This window comes from Acipenser ruthenus, chromosome 12, assembly GCF_902713425.1.
Source record: "Acipenser ruthenus chromosome 12, fAciRut3.2 maternal haplotype, whole genome shotgun sequence".
NCBI classification, from domain to species: domain Eukaryota; kingdom Metazoa; phylum Chordata; class Actinopteri; order Acipenseriformes; family Acipenseridae; genus Acipenser; species Acipenser ruthenus.
Window position 1 is genome coordinate 22910303 of NC_081200.1, and position 22593 is coordinate 22932895.

At 39.7% G+C, this 22593-nt stretch overlaps 1 protein-coding gene across 1 annotated transcript in view; it reads left to right on the forward strand.

Moving 5' to 3' along the window:
• LOC117416709 (tubulin polyglutamylase TTLL7-like) overlaps nucleotides 1-22593 on the forward strand; it is a 123996-nt gene that overhangs the window by 26476 nt on the left and 74927 nt on the right. The window contains exons 2-3 of the mRNA XM_059034694.1: nucleotides 21172-21311; nucleotides 22097-22228. Of these exons, the coding sequence (XP_058890677.1) occupies nucleotides 21218-21311; nucleotides 22097-22228 (226 nt within the window). The 5' untranslated portion in view covers nucleotides 21172-21217. The remainder of the gene's footprint in view (nucleotides 1-21171; nucleotides 21312-22096; nucleotides 22229-22593) is intronic.

Genomic DNA, 22593 nt, shown 5'->3' on the forward strand with positions numbered 1-22593 from the left:
GGAGTGGGGACGACCTTGCCGCCTGGGCCACCAAAGGTTTCCCCCCTAAAAAGAAAAGTTTTTTTTTTCCTTTCCACTGTGCGGAGGGTCTTCACATAGTCTGTAGGGTACAGCTTAATAACCCCTTTGTCACATTAAGTGTTTTCTTTCCTTCTCTTGTTAAATGCTTTCTCTCTTTTTCTTGTTTTCTATATGCATTGGTGGTTATCCTTTTTCTTCTCATAAGTGTCTTCAGCGGCAAGCCGGGGGTCCATTCTCTGGGGGGTTAGTGATTCAACTTTCTCCAACCCTTTGTTAAGAGTCGCTTCATTTACCTCTTAGAGGAGGGTTCTCAAGAGGGGACCCCCGGTCAAACCCTTCCTTTAGCATGCATGATTCTTTGTCTTCTTCTCTATTTATGTGAGGGCCCCCAAGTATTGGAACCCCTCTTCGTTTGCCGGGTCTCCTCAGAGACCAGGGCTTGAATTTCATTTTTGTGTGCTGGGGGGATTTCTCCCCTATGCTGCAGCCAATGGAGGGTATTCCAAAATTTTAGGGGGGAATGGCAAAAGAAAAGGCACTTTTGCATATAAAAAACTATATATATATATATATAACTATATATATTGTAAGGAAGCATGTGAAAATGCACTTTTGGTTTATTGTTTAAATTTAATTGTCTAATTGTTTTATTAATGATCATCCGCACCTGGGCGTTATTGGGGAATTAGACCCAGGTGTGGGGTGTAAAAGGAGAGCAGGCAGTCTGCTCGAGGCTGCTGTGGGTAGAGCCCGCTTGCGAGGGTGTGCAGGCGTACAGAGAAGAAGGTACTGAGAAACCGTGAAAGGTGAAAACTGGGTTTATTTTGCTTTGTTGTACAGGGAAACAGCTTAGCTGTCCTGTTTTCAGTTAGGTTCCTGTTTGTTTAGTTAGTGCTCATAAAGAGCTAGGTGTTTGTTTTGTATTTTTGTTTTGGTGTTTATTAAAATAGCGCAACCGCGCAAGAAAAATCAATTTCTGTGTGTTGGGTCACTGTTTTTAAAGGGGCAACGAACCCGAGTGGGTGCAATCTGTTACAATGTATATATATATATATATATATATATATATATATATATATATATATGTATATATATATATATATTACTGCATCATTCACATGGGTGTTGCTTAAAAATAAGTTGCTTTCAGGAGATCTAACAACTGTTCATCACTGTGAGATACAACACTCTCCATTGCTTTTGCCATTGCCTGACGTGATGTTTTTGCATGCAGCAGAAGAAAAAGGTGCTTTTCTTTTCTCAAAATGAAACCTAAGCTGTGAACTCTGTCACATGATGAGAGACTCAACTTCAGTCGATCGTAGTTCCGGCTAGGAGTACCACATATACACACTAAATACGTCTTTGGAAAGCCCCGAGTCTGTACCTTTAAACAAGCCATGAACCAGGTAGATGGCTTTTACGGTGCCTGAGTAATATGTGCATAACCTTCGGTGTGCTGACGCCCCTATAATGCTTAAAGAGAGCAGCCGAGAATCAGTTACGAGAGAATAAAGTCTTGCGGCACTTAAAATATCCAGCAGCACTACTTTTATTTATTTATTTACTGTAACCAGAACTACTCAGAATGCGGCTCATAGTGCTTTCGTCACTGACACCCACTTCCTTAGAGATTGTTGTAGTGTTTCAGGCATTCCAAATTGGGTGGAAAATACAGTAACTTTGTGTCTTCAAATATCTCTGCGGGATTTTCCCGCAATGAAAGTTGCAGATATGCTGGAGCAACTTAGAAAATGCATGATTCCCGTGATCCTGCACTGAAATTCAATGTTTTTTCTTTCTGGTTCGCGAGCCTCTTAGTATGTCAGGTCACCTCAGAGACGGTGTCCCTTCTTTGTATGTCGGGGTCACCTCAAAGACGATGGCCCCCTTCCTGTTTGTCGGGTCTTCTCAGAGACGGACCCCCTACTGTATATGTTGGGCCATTGAGGAGCCGGAACCTCTCTCATGTGTTTAATATTATTAATCAATGTCTTTTCTTTGTGGTTTGCGAGCCTCTTCGTATGTTGGTTCATCTCAGAGACGGTGACTCCCCCTCCTGTCTGTCGGGTCTCCTCAATGGCATAACCCCCCTTCTATGCGTTGGGCCTTCGAAGAGACAGAGCCTCTCTCTTTACATGTTATATGTTAGTAACTCCATGTCCTAAACACTATGTCAGATGGCCTTGCTCCAGCCAGTGAACTGTACAAATAGCGTTCATTTGTCAGTAGTGCGCCACTGAATGCTGATAATTAATTGTTCTTAAGTAATCATTTAGCAAGAATTACACTGGACCGTGTTGTGCCTTTTCACATTGAGTTCTGCAAGATCAATATAGATATACCATTTTTAGCCCTAGCTGCATTGCAGTTTCATTAAACTGGCAGCACCTGAGTGAATTAAGACAGCACTTGGTCTATAGATCAGAACCTTTATGACCCCTTGTGTGTTGTCCAGTCGTATATAGAAGGCAAGGTTATTCATATATCAATTTCCTACCACCTAGAGATCCAGTAACAAGACAATACAAGAGCTAGTCAGTTCCCTAATGAATTATATGAATCACACGGTATGATGTTCTGCAAATGCTGTCAACATACAATCGACTGGACCCGAAAATCGACTGGACATCTCATGTCAAAAACCCATCTGAAGAATCTGACCCATCTGACGAGAATCAGCGAGGTTCCCACTCTCTACAGACATCAATTGCAGACAGTATGAAATCTACAGATGCCAGACGGGAGTTTGTTGAAGATTTTGTTGTGGTCTGTGCTGAGGCCGATATCCGGCTGGAAAAAATGAAGCTTCAACCTTTCCTCGTGAAACATTGCAGGCAGGGGGAGCTTTGCCTGAAAATGAACCGTGTTTATCAGGAGCACATGGAGGCAGTGCTGGCCAAAATCCGTGGGAAAAAGATTTCAGTGGTGACCGATGAGACAACAGATATCTGAGACTGCAGTGTGCTAAATATTGTCATAGGTAAGTTTTTTTTTTTTTTTACTATGATGACAGATGCTTAAGTAGCAGCTTTTTTGTTATAACACGTGTGCATTGGCCTTTAGGAAAGCGTTTGTTATGCATAGAAAATATTAACCACTTATATAATTTAAAGTGCAGATAATTATTATAGAAATAAAAAAAAAATGGTTAAGATGCTGTAACCCCTTAAATAGCCCATACAAAATAACAAAGCATCACGCTGGGGTTTTGGAGCTATTTTACAAAATGCTTGTTAATCAAGCATTTTTATTTAATATGTATTAGGAAACTTAATTGGTTTGCAATGTACCTGTAATATTACACCTGTATAATAAACAAAACACCTGTAAGCATAAAACTATACCATAAGTTAGTGATTTTTTTTTTTCCATTACTGAATTTTAAGTTTGTTTTAATGAAATCCTCCTGTAGTAGGGCGGTAGAGAGCCCTGCTGTGTAAACATGCTGTATGTATTTATTTTTAGAACGGGGTCTCCCCCTCCGCCCCTGTGCAGATTATTGGTTTGTGTTTGTTTATATTATGATTTATTTATGACGGCGAAGCGCCTGGTGTTTTGTTATTTTATTTATTTAGTTATTGTATTTAAATGACGGCGAAAGTCGTGCGTTTTTGTTATTTTATTATATATGTTATATATTATATATGAAACCTTGTGGTAATGTGCGTTGTTAAACTAGCCGGCAGTCACACATAATTAATAAACTCGTGCAGATTGTGGCCGAGGGGTAATAGAATAATTACTAACTAGTTAAACCCCTCGGCCACTGTATAAAAAGCCTGCAGCTCTCCATGTTGGTGGTGGGTGTATTAGGAGTGAGAGCGGAGAGAGTGAGGAGAGAGAAAAAAAGAAAAAGAAACTTAAAAATTTAATACAGGAACAGTGACAGCAGTTGCCCAGCCTGACCTGTGTTATTTAATATTTTGTGTTCAAGATTTGTTTTATTTGAACTTTTATTTTCGCTCTGTGAGCACAGTGTGTTTTTGTTTAAGCCTTTTATTTTATTTTTGTATTTAAATAAACGGCGCCGCCGCGTCTTTATTATTTTGAAACTGCAGTGCCTGGTGTCAGTATTTAGTTCCTGCTTCTGCCTGACATCACCGCCCAGCCACCCTGGCACACCTCCAGTAAAGATGGAATAGCTGGTTTCAGGCATTAAAATACCATGCAGAGCACCCTGATCACTACCGGGACTTTTTTGAAAAAGAGAAGTCAACAGCAAAGGCTGTGACAAACCTTGTGACATTACTTAGCAGTCAGGAGAAATCAGATTTGCTGAAATTTAAGACAGCTTTCATATCTGAAGCTTGCCCCAAACTGATAACAGCTGTGACCAAGAGTGCCTGAAATAGCAGAGGCTGCCCTACCTTACATCTCCCTGTTAGCTCTGTAGACACAGAGAGAAGCGTTAGGAAATAGAAAACTCTACTTACAGACAAGAGGAAATCAGCTAAAAAGCTAACCACTATGTACCACAATGGAGATGTCTGCCAGAGATGGCAAAAATAATTAAAATTAAGTTTGTTAATTTGCACTGTTGCCACTGAGCAACAAACTGTTAATTTGATAGACATATTTAATTTAAATTAATGTAAGCATTTCTTCAGAATATAGGAAACAAGGAAGTACTGAGTTTAATTTAAAATGGCACCAAGAACTGCTGCAATGATTAATTATTTACTGTTCAGTACATTTGTTTTAAATTGACACTGAAAGAGGCTCTTACTTCTGTGGACTTGTGTTACTGTTCAACTATGTCAGCTTAGACATATTACAGAGTGCTACTTTAAAGTGATTTAAAAAAGTGTTACTTTTACCATATACTGTATATCTGCAGGATGTTTTGTTGAAATTGTTATATTGAATATATTTTGTCAAATAATTTTTTCCTGTTGCAATCCAATTCTGAAGATATTTTATGCATTTATAAGGCTAATTAATTGTTTTCAATGTGTCAAACAATTTTGATTTAAAAAAAAAAAAACAACAAAAAAACATAAAGACTGAATTACATTTTTTTTAAATGGGGGAAAAAATACGAAATCAGAAAACAATAAACCTGAAAATCCAAAATAATAAAACAGATTTCATAGGGCCCTAAAGTAGACACCTGCAGGGCTGACATTTGTCCTCCAGGGGTAACATAAAATTAAAATGAAAAAGATGGAAGTTACAGTGTAATGTATTCACATTCAAGAAATACAAGACCTGGTTAACTATAAAATAAATAGCTGTTCTAAAATCATTGCAGACTTTGCTGCATAGTTTACTCTGTTGTCAAGGTATTAGAAGCCTATATACATTGACTCAGGCAGACAAAGTAAAGATGGTGGTTGTCTGTGATAAATGTAATTTGACATAAAATCAAAACCTTTTTCCCTTTTGTTTTCTGTTTGCTTTCATTTGTAGCTACAACATTCGGGACAAGAAAATAGTGTACAGTATACAAAGCATGGTTATACCAGTCAAAGTGCTGTACTTCGTGAGAGGAGTCAAGAACCAATGCAGGGTTAGACATTAACCATGGCCCGGCAGCCTGGGGCCGGTAGTTATGAAGCACCACAGGCCCGACTGGGCCGGTTACATTTTTTAACTAATATATTGTATGAGTATAGTGCACATGGCTTCCGTTTCATGAATCGAGGAAAATGGACCAGTGTGTCAAAAAGCTGCAAAAACGAATTTACAAACCAATCCCCACCCCGTCCGATAACGACGTAATTGAACTAATCCGAATTTTCCTGCTGCACATCATATTGTTGTACCGTCAGAATCCAAAGTGCTGTGTTGGTAAGAATCGCTGTGACTTCACAATCTTTCCAGGACTTGTTGGTATCACTCAGCAAGATTAGCGCTGACTTGGTAGAGTCTACACAAGCAACAACGCCCTGAGAAGGATAGTTATTTTGTATTATGAATATTGTTTTAATAGTGTTTATTATTAGGATTAGGAATGGAAATTTTGAATAGTTTCCTATTAGAATGCACAGGGTGCAACATTTTCATGTATTCAATTACCTGAACTCTAGTCCCTGCTCTTACGCTCCCAAGAATAAAAGTCAAATGCGTTTGTGTACTACAAGCAGACAGCATAACAGTGTAAGCCAATAAAGTTTAGCCGGGTCCACAAAGTGTACAAACAATGTCTGAGGGGATATTTATTTGTTCAATACTCTGTTTCCTTCGGCACAGGTTTTTCCTTTTGTTTACTGAATTAAAATACAAATCACAATGAGCAGCAACATCACAGTGCGTATCTCTTCCAATTAAAGCAACAGTAGCATAATGTTGCACAAATAACCAAATCTTTTTTGTTGTTGTTGTTGCTGTTGCTGTATTCAGAATAAAATAACACCTATCTCATAGCAACCTGAGTATTCTACATCTGTTTAATTCTAACAAATAATAACATTTATAAAATAATCTGAATAGTGCAAATATTGTAACCTGGCCAAAACAATAGAAAACACATTCCAACATTACAATGGCATAACATTTCTAACAATTACAACTAGCCATTAAGTACTGACCTCAGATTAATCTAAGTCAAGTTACTTTGTTTATTCAATAACCTGTAAGTAATTCAAAACAAGGAACATTCCTGGTTGTACTTTTAATGCAAATGTTTAGTGCAAATGTTGACGTTACTATCCATTCACAAAATGTCAACAGTAGATGTTTTACATTGAGAACTGCAGTCCAGAGTTAAAAAAAATAACCAGCTCCCAAGTATCTTGCTTTTACTTATTAGTCACTGTGTTGTTCTGCTTAACATTTATTATGTATTTTAAATTCAAAGAACGTTAAATTACCTTTCTAATTTCAATGTTTCCCAAGTTTGACTTCCTTCTTTTAGCACTTACTATATGCATTTATTTGATTTCAGTTCACACATTTTTTTGTGTACTCGAATATGTAATATGCTATTCGAATATTTTTAGTTTTATTTTCATGTAGTCATGTATTCGACTACACTGACCCATCCCTAATTAGGATTATTATAATTCAGTTTTAGCATTGGTGTTATCATATGGTAACAGCTCGGTTGCGGGTTTACTTGTGAAAAAATGAGTATCATTTGTACACATACATTTTCAAATCTTAATGGTATTTTCATTTTCTGACAAGCACACACATGTGTGCATGTTAAATGGCTGAAGTAACATATATTGAAAGGCTTTGCTTAGCCACTTTGAAAATAAAAGCCATCATGACAAAAAATATAGAAATAATATATATTGGGCCAGATGAAATTGCATCCGGGCCAGTAAAAACACAAGATCAGTGGCGCAAGGGGCCAGTAGTTAAAAATCTAAACGTAGAGCCCTGCAATGAAATGTTTCTGATTGAACAGGTTTAATTCAACTAGGCAATGTTTTGAATTCAGAAGACATTTTGACAGGAAGACCAGATGCATAACTGATGTAACATGAAAATACGAAGTAATGACTAGGGATACTTCAATAAAATATCATAATGTTGAAAAAGATATTACAAGAATACGCATAACAAAGCAGGAAGCGATGGAAAGTATTATGCTGTGTTTTAAACCCTACAGCCTGTTCAGTAACACTTGAAGGGACTATAAATATACAGTAGTATATTTTGTCTCGCTTCAGTATTTGGGGCATTGTTGAGGTTCAGGAGATGGAGCAATGATTCCTCCCCAGTTAAACTGTAAATCCTGGGGTGTCTTACATTTACAGGGGTGAACCTCATATTGCTCTTGAAGTGGTATTGTGGTAATAAGATTATAGGGATTTATTGATTTGATTTTAATGTTTTTATTTATTTATTGATGTATTTATTTTAAATTTGTTGGTCGTCCTGTGTTCACACTGTACTGTAAAGTAGCTTCAGTACGTTACTCTACCACATTGTAATACAGTATCAGTTATATAACCCTGCCTCTATCCCCTCCCATAGAAAGAGTAGTATTGCAGTACAATGTTCAGTTCAGCATTACTATGTAGATTCCAGGCATTAAATACTGTAAGTATAGCAGCAACATTTGATAAAGCAAAAGGGTTTTATTCCAGAAGGAATAAAAGAGGCTTAAGACGTAGGCCTTAGACCTCCTCATGGATTCTGAAGCTCCATTTCTTGAGAAGCTGCCCACTAAAACAAGCTCTAAACCGGTTTTCTTATGTACTAAAGTGTAGATACTATGTTTCTGAACAACTGCTGTTTGTTACTGTATCGTAAACATTTCACCAACCCTAGTTCATTTTATGTTAGCCTTTAGGCGTAATTTGGGGGATGACGTAGAGGGCTGTCTCCCGCTTTGCGCTGCTTTTTTCTTATCCGATATCCTTTTCTTTAGCCAGTCTTACCTTCCCTCCGTGGCATCCTGCCCGGTAGCGTCCGCTGATCTCTTCCGGGTGGAAGCTGATCCCAGTTCAGCCTCATTTAGTATTTCCAGCCAACCACACAATGCAGCGCTCACCTCGTCAATTATTAGGGCTTGGCCAGCGCTGCTCCACGTATGTTATTGGCTGCCCCTCCTGTCTATCTCTCTCTATTTCTACTTTAACCCAGCACTATTTCCACTTCCTTGTCTGTGTTTGTTTTTTGTTGTTCGCTCCTTTCATTGCAGGCCATTTCTCTGCTCAGCGCCCGTAAGATAGTATCATCTATTTTCCTACCTGCTCAGTCTGCGCCGTTCAAAGCACAGTGACATTCTCAACTCGGTCTGCGTTTTCATTAGAAAGACTGTTCCAACGTCACTGCTGTACTGCAACTCTTTCCCACCAGCGCCTCACAGACCATGGTTACCACGGCAATGCCTTAATCGAGTGACTACTGGGAGTGGTAAGTTGCCACGGCGACCAGGCAGCTTTAACAGGCAATGCGAGCCTGTGCCTTACTACTGCAATCTTCTGGTTCCTGCTGCTGCGCTTTTGCAACATGAGCTTCAACTCGCCGAATTGTGACATCTAAATACTGCAGGCTCCTCTTCTATACCTACGTTAACTTACTTATATCATCACTAACTGTTCTAAAGCAAATGTTTTCTACATAGATGAGGATTTTAATCGCATTAACCAAATATATGCTACCCCGCTTCACTGAAGCCAATAGTTTCAATTCCAATCACAACCTCTAGATGGCAGCTTAACACCACAAGCTCTACATAATTTAAGATGATTTGCTATTGCTGCGAATCTCGCACACTCCAAACTTTCTATCAGTTCCTGCAGTTCGTTGTCATTCCGAGGGATTCTCAGTACCCTCCCTCCTCAACCTCTTTTGCTACTTTATATTAACTTGAATTTTTCAAATCCAAACCCCTCCCCTTGAGGACCTCGTCATGAAGCCAAGCTTATCAGCTTTCTGAGATGTTAAGAATCCACTGTCACATTAATTTTCCAGCTTCCCTGCATCAGGCCATTCCTGCAACCTTCTTGTTCCTGGATTTGCACTTCCTCATTTGCCCCCAACTTCATCAAGGCACTTAATATAACTTTCAAAGTCCATTTCATTTAATTTGAGCTACCAGTCACATACGGAAACCTATGTGCTACGATTATCAACATTTCAGTCAAGCGTCCTCCTACCCCGCAATAGACAATACACTCTTAGACTGCTTCTGATCAAATCAATAGGTTTTGCAGCAGCCTCCGAGCAACGCATTCCCATCCTCTCAGGTTCTGCAGCGGCCTCAGATTTATGCATTCTTCATCTCTGCCCAAAGGCAGCCCCATCTCCGACATCATCTAAAAACACCTTAACTCTCAAATACCAGTTTCCACCACACTCAGCAGCTCTCTGCTCTCTACAGCAGGCCACTGCACACTACTGACAGCGTTCCATCGTTTACTCTTTCAGATCTCTGCCCGTTCAGCAGATCTTGCCTCTACTGTTAATATCTCCTCATTACAGCAAATCTCGGCTCCCTCTTCAGATCTGCTCACTATTGCAGCATGCAAAAGTTTCTTTAGTTTACTGTTTAAGTTTGCAACTGCTCTCCTCCAGAGCTTCCAACGCTCCAGCTTTCCTCCAATACCTGGATTTAAAAAAATATATATATAATATATACGGCGCACTTGACTCTCTTAGCAATTTAGTCATGTCTGCTCATCCTCTCAGATACTACAAGCTTTAATATATGGTATGAGACTGGAAATCTGTTTTGATTTATGAATTAAGGAGTTCCACTATTTGGAGAATGATTGGAGTTGTGAAACCCAAATCTCTGATTTATGAGTTCACCTTTTCCACTCCAAACAGACATGATGGTAGCAAACCGCTGATCAATCCCATGTTAACTAACACAGGATGGTCGGCATCTCATCTCTCTGCCTTCGTTTTTAGAAACAACTCGGCAGTCGATTTCATATATTTGTTCAGGTCCAGCTGCCACCTCAGCCCTCATCAAACTCGGCAACACCAACATCTGCCGTTCAACTAAATACAACACTCTCCAACCTTCTGCAATCTGCTCATCACTACATGGCCACACCCTTAGCCCCAGCGACCAAATCTTCATTTACCACTGGATGGAATACAATGGATAGACTTGGAGCGTTAAGCCATTTCAATCATGAGGTCTTGTGAACCATTCTGTGCACCCAGATACTGGACTTTGGCCAGCTGTAGTAATTTTACTACAGAATACTACACCTTGCAGTAAAAAAAAAAAAAAAAAGTTAACCATGCCCAGTGTTAAACATGGTGGAGGTTGTGTGATGGTCCGCAAGTTTCACAGCCCGGTCCCAGAAGCAGACCCCAACCCGCGGCAAGTTCCTTTCAATCAGCTGGTGTTCCACTAAACTCCACACTCTCCATCCTCCTCCAGTCGGCCTGCAGCTTCAGGGAGAATTGCCTTCGCCCTTTCCACTCGCTCTTCTTATTCTACTGCCTGGTCTTCCTTCACCATATTCTGTGCCCAGATTCGTATCTCTCTCACCACCTATAACCTTCAGCACCTCCTTGCCTTTATGTCAGACCTCAGGCAATCCCCCCCCCTCCCCTGCTCCCCTGCTCCTTTCAATCCCGGAGGTCCGCCTGAGAGTCTTGCATCCTCCTCTCCATCAAGACAACCAATCTCATCGGAATCTCCAGTTTCCCAGCCATCAGCCTGCGGCACTTTGACCTCACTCAAGTCCCTAGAAATAACTTCCTCTTATTCATCAGGACTTCAAAAACAGACAGTTACATCAAGATCCAGAAGTTCCGCAACCGGGTCCCAGGAGCAGACCCCAACCCTCGTCTCGTACCACCCTTCAGCAAGACAATATTCAACTGAATAACTCTCTCTCCGGCCGCCTTCAATCAGCACGTGGATTCATGGAGAACGCTCTCGCCCCATCTACCCGTTCCTCCTACTCGACTGCCTGGTCTTCATTTACTCACTTTTGCGAGCAAAAACGGATCTCTCATACCTCTTACAACCTACAGGACCTCCTCACCTTCATCACTCACCTCAGGCTGTCTCTACGTTTAGCCCCCTCCTCTATTTAGATGCTACCTAGCGGGCATTCAGTATCAATTTCGCCTTCAATCTATCTCCTCTCGTCCGTTCTAGAGATGGCAGATCTCTAGAGAGAACGCTCAGAGGCATGGAGAAAAGCCTGCTCCCCTCCTCTCCATCAAGTTAACCAATCTCTACAGACCTTCTCCTTTGTCTCATCACTGCTCTGCGGCAAGGATGCTTCAACCTATTCGACGACATCGTCATGGAAACCCTGTGCCTGACCGTCGCCTTTGGATTTCTCCGCTGTGCAGAATTCTCAACTCCATCAACTTCCAGCTTCCCAGCTCTAGGCCTCAAGCGCTCCGATCTCTCTCACATCCCCGGAAACCACTTTATCCTCCACATCAGATCTTCAGAAATGGTCCAATTAAGCCAAGGATTCCGTGTCTTCCGTCGGATCCCCTCTTCATCGACAGCTCCAGATCTATAGTTACGAGACACTTGTCACGGATCGGGCTTTCTTCAAAATATTTCTCCCCCCATTCATTCCGGATCGCAGCAGCTGCCTCCGTGGCCAGGGCAGGAATCAATCAACACTTGATTAAGTCTATGGGGTGCTGGACCTCTTCAGCTGTTGAACTTTATATTAGATCATCCTCTGCAGACATTGCCACAGCTCACCAAGCACTCGTTAGCTTGCCCGGAGTGGGGGGCGCCCTCTCCGCCAGGGCCACCAGAGGTTTCCTCCCTGCAGGGGGGGGGGGGTTTCCTCTCCACAGTGCGGACGGCTTATAGGCATAGGTTGTCTACTAACATCTCTTGTTTCTTCTCTTTTCTTCTAGCTTTTGTCTATGTGTGCGGCTCTGCGATCTCTTTTCTATCCCACGGTGCGGTTCTTGCGGGGAACTGGGGGTCCTCTTTTGGGGGGGAAGTGAGTCTATTCCTACCCGGCATGAGGGGACCCCCGACCACATCCTATTCTTCTGCTGCTTATGCGCTAAGCCTTCCAGGCCTCAACCTTGCTGTCCCATCTCCTCTCTTCCATTTCAGGTCCAGGACCATTTCAGCCCCCTCATGCAGTAGGCCGAGCCTCCACCTGCCGAGCGGGCCCCGAGACACTTTTCCTAAGCTCTCCACGCCGCCCAGCTGCCAGCTTAGCTGCCTGAGGATGCTGCACTGTTGCGAAGGATCTGTCCTTTTGTCCTGTTCATCCCCTTCCTGTCTCTTGCTCCACTAAATGCCCAGCAGCCAGAGGATGCTGCCTGACCCGTCGGGAGCGAGAGTCAGATTTGTTGTATGTTATGTGTCTAAACTTTGCTCTTTCTCTCTCACTTTTACGTAACCCAGCAGTTGGAGGATGCTGTCTGACCCGGCGGAAAGTGTTTATATCTAATCCTTTGCTCTTCTCGTGTCTCCCTCTCTACGTCGCCCTGCTATCAGTATCTAACCTCAATGATACTAAGCACCATTCCCAAACTCCATCCCTTAATCTCGCCATCCCTCTCAAACTCGTCTCACTCTTAAACTCTCAGATCTCTCGCCCCTCTCAGGCCTCCTAAGCAACTGGAGAAATCCTCTCATCTTGTCTCATTCTCAATATCTAACTCCCAATTTCGCCTCGTAGGCAACCAGTGAATGTATTTTAAAGGATTTTCTTTTCAAAGTGTTCATTTATTATTTTCGGGTTTAAGTTGCATAGTTTGTACAGTACATGTGTACGTACAGGTACAGTATTTGTGTCGAATCACATTATGAAGTGTAATGCCCAGCTTCAGCACCAACTCTGCCTTAATAAAAGCTTACAGTAGTTAAATTATGGTAGGGCCTTGAATACAATTAAAAAAATTAAAAAAAGTTTGTGGGCCAGTTGCTGTTTTGGTCCAAAGACTTGACTTCTCTCAGGACATACCATAGTAGCATAAATAGTGACAAGAACAAATGTACTGTTACTGTAGTACTTGACCCTGAATTCAAATAGACTGACTTAACCTTTTACATTCTGTTCTGGACACTAAAAAGCAAGAAGTATAATAGAATGGTTTGATTTGCTAGTGCTTTATGTGTATAGATGTAAAAGGTAAAGGGCTGGGTGGGGGGTGGATGAACTTGCCTTTACCCTGCAATGGCATGGGAAGAAGACACATGAGTCTGGTGTTCCTCCTCCTTATTGGTAGGCAGTCTCAAGTGGCTAGTCCAAGGATTGGATGGGGCCTGATCTGCTCATTGACTTTTTCTGACTGATTTCTGAATAAAGCATAATCTTTTCTAGTAACTATATACTGTATGTAAACATAAGCATATCCCAAACACTAGATTTCTAGTGACTATGGTACATTAGATTAGCACTACAAAACAGCCATTCGTTTGCATTATCTTTCTGGTGGTCTTAATTGACCACATTAAGCAGATGTATATCTTACAGGATGGCACAGTGATTAAATGCACTTAGTTGTGACATGGAGGCTAGATTGTTACATTACAGTGTCCATTATAAACATAGTTTAATATTCCTGAAATATATGTATGCAATAAGGCCTGACAGGGTGTCCGTATACTTTGAATATACAGACCCCTCGGGGCATTGTGCTTGGACAAATATCTGAATATACAAAAATCAGATGTTCATATTCGCTACAAATGACAAAAATATCTTACAGTTTCAAAAAATGGCAAATGAAAAAAATCTTTGTGTGATATGTGTAATATATATATATATATATATATATATATATATATATATATATATATATATGTAATATTGTCGTCAGGTGCAAGTGGTGTGGGAAACAAAGGGAATGTCCAGACAGTACTTCTCCCAGTAACAGTCTGTGTTTTATTATAAATAACAGAGTCCGCCCCTCTACCTGCAATGGTATTGGGGGGTACACGGCGAGCTTGCAAACCCAAAATAATAATAACTAGAGCTGCGAGCAACTTTACGGCTTCCAAGCAGTTATCGTAAAATTTAAGCGCATTGGTTATTACAGATGAAGCTTTATCATCACATCTGTGCTGTGTTAATTTTGGCACAAATATTGGAATTATTGGTTAGTAGCCAATTTAAATTTGATTTGGATGCACACAAAATTCTAAATAGTATGCAGTCATATACTTTGAAAATAATGCATATAAGAGGCTAACATTGTTCTAAATTCGAAATTGCTCTGTTTGAGTTTGTGTGTGTGTGTGCGTGTGGTGCCCTATTCTTAATTTTGCAATATAAAATAAAGTCTGCAGCATGTATTGGTTCTTGTATATTTTCATGCCACTATGCCACTTTAATGTGCATTTTTAAAGCAATAGAAAGTAATAATAGTGTAACGATTGGCTATCTGGGGTGCCTGGCTTCGTTGCCACATATTCAGAATTTGCGATTGTTGTTTTATCAGTTTAGTCTTAGTAATTATAACTATCACTGTAGTTATGAAATAAAAAAAAAAAAACATAGACGCCATATCAGTAAAACGAGTAGTGCATTTTTTTTTGTTGGCTTCTGTTCAGCTACGACAGCATTGTAAAAAAAAATGTGATTACAGAACATTTTTGTACAGCCCGAGAAGACGGTAATTTTTTTCAAATTCTTTGTGTGTATCAGTATTGCCTGCATGTCCACAAGGTTATAAGTAAACAAACAGCATTACGACTGAGAAGCTGGTAAGCTCGAATTATACTAAAATGTCTGTTTTTTTGGGGGATTCTCCATGAATAACTATGTGATCTTTACAATTACAACGCTATTTTATAGAGCAAGCGATTGTGAAGCGTTCTGTCTATACATTTGATTACCAAAAATAAATATTTAAATGAAAGATACAGCCCCAAAGTCGCCCCCCCCGTCCCTTCTCACATGCATCTTTTAAATGGATTACACACACGGTTTCGTTTCAACAGATTCAGGATTTGTGACTGTGTTTGACCACAGTTCAGTCGTAAAAATAATTATATAACAATTTTTAAGCAAACTATATTCATGTGACTTGTAAAGCTGATGTTTTATGCATTTAATTGTTTCGATTGTGTTAGTGAAAATGTTTTCTTAGTTTACAGTATGTGTCTGTATACTGTACTATGTGTACGTCTAAATATAATCCTTTCCACTGTAACACCAGCGAAAAATGGCTGCTTTAGGAATTTTTTTTCTTACCTTGCAGACTTGTCCATGTTAACAGCTGTCCCCAGTGGTGGGAATGTGTCATTTCAGGGTGAAAAATTGACAAAACTGGCATGTCACCCATATTGATTGGCTCATGGCGGTCATGTTTGTTGATGTAGGAACTTTTCCTGACTAATTTTTTTAGAGGACAGTACAAAGATAACGTATAACCAAGATTCACATCAATCGGCCAACGGGCTCATGAGGAGTTGTTGTTTAAGCGTTTCACGCAAAATCCAACATAGCTGCCACACCATGTGACCAATCCATTTTTCCTTAAGTAGAATCAATCGTGGACATGAGCGCACCATGTACAAAATGTCAAATGTACTATTTACCGTTCACGAGAAGAAGACATTTGAATATTGTCCAAACTTTTCATTAAATCCAAGATGGCTGCCACACCATGTGACCAAAGGCCGCGATATTGACCACGGCACAACATCACATAGTCCTTAACATCCATGTCAAATTTCGTGTGTTTTGATGCAGCCGATAACAAGTTATACACATTTTTATAGCCAGTTGCGTATGTTGATGATGTCATGCAGCATGGACACCATGATTTTCACAGTAGCAACTTCCCTTGAACAAGCGTAACAGATGACCATACTGAGATGTTTTATTCCAATTTTTGTTTCAATCGGATAAGCGGTGATGTTTGAATTTTGATGATTTTATATTTTTATGGTAATTTTATGTCATTAATCAATGTAGTTGCCAAACACAGAACCAATCAGCTTCATATTAACAACAGTTAATCATGGACTATCCCTCAACATGTATAGCAATTTTCAGAACTCTGCAGTAAGCGGTTTCCGGTACATAGGCGTTTTAACAAATTCTGCAAAATCCAATATGGCTGCCAAACCATGTGACTTGCGCAAATTTGCTGAATATCACCGACTATCATCCATAGGCATCTACCAGTGTACTGAATTTCCTGAGTTTTTGAGCATGTTTTGGCAGAAAATAAATAAATAAATAAATAAATAAATAAATAAATAATAATCCTAACAAAAACAATAGGCTTCCCCAGCCTACGGCTTGGAAGCCTAACAAAAATAGACTGTTTCGTCCACCGTGCACGAAAGTGTGCATGCTCAGGTCCTGTGAATCATGGTGCCAGTGAACGTGGTGCTGTGCAGGGAAGTGCTCTGGTGACTGCTGGCTCTATGGCTACAGCTCCGGGGTGCTCACTGCTCCTCTGCAACACAACACACACACACACACACACACACACACACACACACACACACACATAACAAAACAATAACAAACAGTACAGGCTCCAGCCTTCTGTTCACACACGTCAGTGCAAGGCACCGTATTGACGTAACTGCTTCCCCTTTGTACCCACAAACTCCTCCATGCAAACAACCCGTTGCCATGGTTTCTCCAATAGAGGGCCGTCCCGCAGCTGATTGCAATGGAGTCTTTCCGGAGACTACGCGCTTCCCCTAAAATGGTCACCTTCCGGTTTCCGCCTACCTTCAAGGCAGTCCATCTAGGAGGCAGCATACCACTATCCTTACACAGCGCCCTTTCTGGTCGGGAGGGAGATATACAACATTAATCCTTTCTCTCTTTATCACAGATATATATAAAATGCAGGATCAACACAACAGCTTTTGAGCCTCTATTTAAAAGTTATGCGCACGCACACATACTGATCTCTATGGAAAGCCATCTGGGACAAAAATGCATTGTGCTGCTTTAGAGTGAGCCAGAATCTCATGGGAAAGAAAAAAAGCAAGCTCGTCATTCTGAAATGCCTCGCTTTAAACAGTGGCCAACTTGCTGAAAATGTTGTGTAGTGATTTTTATATAGACTATATATTATATATATTATATATATATATTTTGTTGCTGCGTTCTGTTATGTGGAATGTAATAAATGAGAACCAAAACGATTCGTTTTTTTCCCCTTCACTTTGCAGTGCCATTTCCATGTTTGTTTAATTTCAAGTGTTTAAAGTCAAATTTCAGTTTTTGTTTGATCATGTTATTACTTTCTGAAAACATGTCTATGGCCACTGTTTACTGTGAAGAAACGGCAATGGCAAGGAATGAAAAGAAAGAAAAGCAAATGAGTTGTCAACTTTATGTACTATTTATTTCAGAAATAAACAAAACAACGTTTAACTTGAACTGTTATTTGGCATCCTTTGGTTTGTAGTTAATTCACTAGGGTAAAGTCAGTTACTCCTGGGATATTTTTCTATTTCATCCTGTTACATATTGTAAGGTCTTGCTGTAAAATAAAGGCACACACACAGGGGCCACGGCCATGGCCCCTGCCCCTGTTGTTATGCTGTCTCTGCCTGTGTTCAGAGCACTATAATGGCTTTTATTACTTTTTGAAAAACAAAATTATGAGCAAATATCCGAAGATCTAAATCCAGTGTTCATCCCAGCACTAAAAACAATAGGTACTAATTGTCTTGGAATCCTTCAATAACTTACATTAAAATTGTTTTACAGTACAAAAAAACTATCTCAGTACATTTGTACTGTACTTTGTCCAGCTCTGTAGCTGTGTTCCCCCTTTAAATGTTTTTTAAAGTCCAGCTGTTAAAAAGACAGCATTCTTCTCTGAATTTAAAAGGCAAAGGTTGAATTATTATTATTATTTATTAGCTGACGCCCTTATCCAGGGCGACTTACAATTGATACAAGATATCACATTATTTTTAAATACAATTACATTATTTTTTTTAATTTTTTTTTTTTACACATTATTTTTACATACAATTGCCCATTTATACAGTTGGGTTTTTACTGGAGCAATCTAGGTAAAGTACCTTGCTCAAGGGTACAGCAGCAGTGTCCCCACTGGGGATTCAACCCATGACCCTCCAGTCAAGAGTCCAGAGCCCTAACCACTACTCCACACTGCTGCCTGTGCCAGAGTTAAACGTGGTCATGGTCTTTACTACCAGCAAAGCAATCTAGTGTGTGAGGGGGTGTGGTGCTGTGAAAGGGTCCACTGTAAAACTGCCTGGTGGATACTAATAGGTCCCACTGCACCACGCATGTCAAAGAACAACAGCGACCCTTAACTTCAGTGCACCCCTACATAATAACAATCCTCTGTACTGTAGAACCTAAAGACCAGACATTCACTGTTTATATTAGCAGGGCAGAGGACTTTAATACATTGAAAGGGTTCATTAAATGTATATTCTCCAAAAATAACAAACATTGAGGCTGTTTCAAATGCCACCTTGTGGACAAAATGTAGAAAAAACTAGCACAATATATATATATTTTTTTGCAGTTAATAGGATGGAACTGTGGACTATAGTACTCAGAATTTAGAATTGTATCCAGAAAATGTGAACACATGAATGTTTGGCAACTGGGCATTCAAATAATGTCTAGAGTGTTTAAAATAAATAATAAAAAGAAATAATTTAAAAGCTTCTGTCAGAATAATACCATCTTACAAGTTAGACTAGTAGACACTTGCAGTGTTTCACTAGCAGCAACATTTGTTTTATATATTTTTTTGTTGCAGTGCGCAGCAACTTTTCACACTGCAGCTTCACAAACTACAGAGCTACCTGTGTGTGATGACACAAAGCCAAATGCACAGAGGCCCCCTTGTGGTGAGCGTTTTTTTTGCAGCATGTGTTATTGGAGGTGCCAGTATGTTCAGTGTAATTGTTGAGATAAACAGTCCAATCTGTGGTCTTGCCCATCATGATCCAAATGACTTGCATTTGGGGGATGAAGCTTTCACAACTACATAATGCTGGTTATCACAGATTATCTGTCAGGGATTCATTTTACTTGTTGTGTTTCTAGATTTTGTCCAGCCCTTGTATACAGGGCAGTAGATTACTTACACAAACTCATCCTCTTCAATTGTGTTTAACTCCAGAATAAAATATAACTCCTAGGAACCTTAGCTGTCGTCAACTCCAGCCCTGTCAGCTTCTCCTAGTATTTACACCACAAACTGGCTCATCTTTTATTCTAATTGTGACCTCATTTAAATAATGGGTACAGATCACACAGCTCTGTCAGCAGGGGACTGCTTTTGATGTGTCAGTTTTACAAGGAAAGGCCTCATTCACGCTGTGGTAAGCTTAAATGTATATAGCTACTGTGTACACGATGAGATGAATTTTGTGAGCCTTGTTAAAAGTGCCTGTTTTAATAAGCTTTTACTTAAATAACACCACTGGAGGTCTCATTTTAAAATGTGATGTGATGGATGTAAGATTACAGGGAATGCATTCTCTTGTCCTGCAGTTGGGGGAATTCTGATTGTAATTGTTGTGTCTAGAACTGCTTTTCACTGAACACATCTGCAAGGGCCACTTGACTTGGTGGTGGAGTGTGAAGAGTTTAATTAACGTCAATGAATATTAAGTGGAACTGACTTTTCTCATGCTGCAATGATGCTGAAATGCCTCCAGGGTTGCCACATCCAGGAAGTCTACCTGTGATAACCAAACTACAGTAATTGTTTATTGGAGGTGAAAGAAAGAAAAAAGATACAGTACCAGGAGTCGACAGCTGCTGAAAGATTAAAACACAGTGCTGTATTACAAAAGACTACAATGCCTAATGCTTAAACAAAGCAGATAACCTTCAATGCAATTCCAATATTGTATTTTGAGTTATATTTTGGAAGCAAAATGTCTATTGTACATAGTTTAAGAATGCTTTTGCCTTTCAAGCATATTCAAAAATCTATATTTCTCTAATTAGGGTAGATACCTGTTTTAATTTTTCTTAGAATGTGCAATAGTAATAAAGCAAAACTGAATGTCAAATTAAACATGACTGTAAGGCACTATGCTACTACTGTAAATATACCAGGGAAAACGACAGTGTCCATTAGTTATGGGAATAGAACAGAAACGGGTAATCTTTTTAGGCAGTGGAAGAAAATAACCTTTACAAACCTTTTGAGTATGATTATTTTTCTGTGACTAGCAAACCGTCAGTAAAGCAATTTTATAAAATAAATCTTTAAATAAATTGCACCTATACAAAAAAAATGGTAAAAGTATAGCAAAGGTGGGAAATCCTAGCACAGTAAAACACATGGTAAATGCTGAGAAACCATACTAAGTGGATAGTAGATTACAAGGTGTAAAAACTGTGAAATAGGTAAGAAGTCTACTGTTTAGGTAAATTAATTAAAAAAACTTCACAGTAGCGGATCCTTTTGTGAATGATAGAACATGTAGTGGAATGAGATACCAAGGTGCTGAAACACAGTGGAGGTAATGGTGAGGTAGATTGAAGTGCTAACCCCAGCACAAGACTGCACTATGAAAACAGCGCTGAGGTTAATACTAGTGCTCCATTGTACATGTGTTCATATTTTACAGCTCTGGAGTCGGAAAAAACGACTGGCCATTAACTAAAGCTCATTTCTGTGAAACAGTGCACATCAGATTGGTGTTGCAATCTCTTGGGAGCACAGATCGAATATTCATCCCAAATGCAGTGTGGAATCAACTTTAATAAGGACCAGTGATGCTTGCATGTACTGTAACCCTACTGTGTATGTGTATTTTATTTCCCATGTAAACAACAACGTTATTCTCCCTTCTAGAGCCTGGAGATTCTACCTGCTGCAATTAAGATAAAAAGATCTGTGGATGCCTGCCCAGAATCCAGAGAGCGTGGCAGAAAATTCAGACCGTGTCATCAAATCTTCAACGTGTGCAATGCCCTCTTTTCCTAATGATGGAGGTAAGTGCTGAAGCAGACATTTTGAATTAGCATGGAAGTGGTATTGTAGCTTTTCAGTAGATCATACACCGTATACATATCTATCTATCTATCTATCTGTCTATCTATCTATCTATCTATCTATCTATCTATCTATAAAGAAAAAGGTAATGTAGGTACACAAAAATGTGAATAATTGATTACATCAAGATGTGATATCAGGACGTTTCAGACTACAAGTCCTTCTTCAGCTGGATGGAAAAAGCAGTGCTGTAAACAAGCAGCTGTTAAAACCAAGTTGCCTTTCAAAAGAAAAGCTGTGGAGGATGATGACATGATGACTGCAATGTTAATTCCAAGAGGTTCCAAAGTACCTCATTTGAAAATGGATTTGCGTTCTTTTTGTTTCCTGGCTGCATATATATATGTACTGCTGTGCAAGTTTTAAACATGTTGCATTTTTCTACTCTGATGCATTTACTCAAATCCTCCACTAGTGTTTTCTACTATTATAATAACCTTGACTTAAGATGTGGTATCCGAAGCATAATCAATAAGTAGAGGGAAACATCATCTGTCATTGGCAAGCCCAGGACTGGAAGACCCCAAAAGCTAACAAAGTCTAACAAGGATGAGCAATACTTGAAGTTAATATCCTTAAGGAATAGAAAGAAGATAAACGTTGAATTGACAACAGAACTGGCAGAAGGCACAGGTGTCGTTGTCCATCAAATCAACAGTACAATAACTGGCATAGGCAAAACTAGATCGCAACAAATATTATTTTGTGATTTCATTTTTTTCAGAAGATCACGGGACACTCCCCCTGCAGTCTGAATCCCCATATCAAAGCAGCAGCAAAAGAAAAGTGAGACAGAAAAAGAAGAAGAAGAAAGGGACTATCTCTGCAAATGTGGCTGGAACAAAATATGAAATAGGTAAGCAGTAATTCATCTTAACCAGTTGTTTAAGGTTGCTATATTTGACTCTAAAGTAAATGTACCTAACAAAATAGTTCCATGACATTCCTCTATTCATTTTATAGGTCTCAGATGTGCAGTTTTGAAAGAACCACATGCTATAACAAACATGTATTTTAATTTCAAAACATGGTATTTGGTACTACACTTGGCTAAAGAAACCTCTGTTTACCAGCCATGCGTTTAGACCGTCTTGTACTTCCTGCGTCATTTCATTTGGAGAATGAAATTGTCCTCTCCCCTTCACTGGCTTCTTTCCTGTCAATAACCAATCAACTGCTTCTCCTATTGATAACCCAACAATAAGGCATATTAACTGAGAG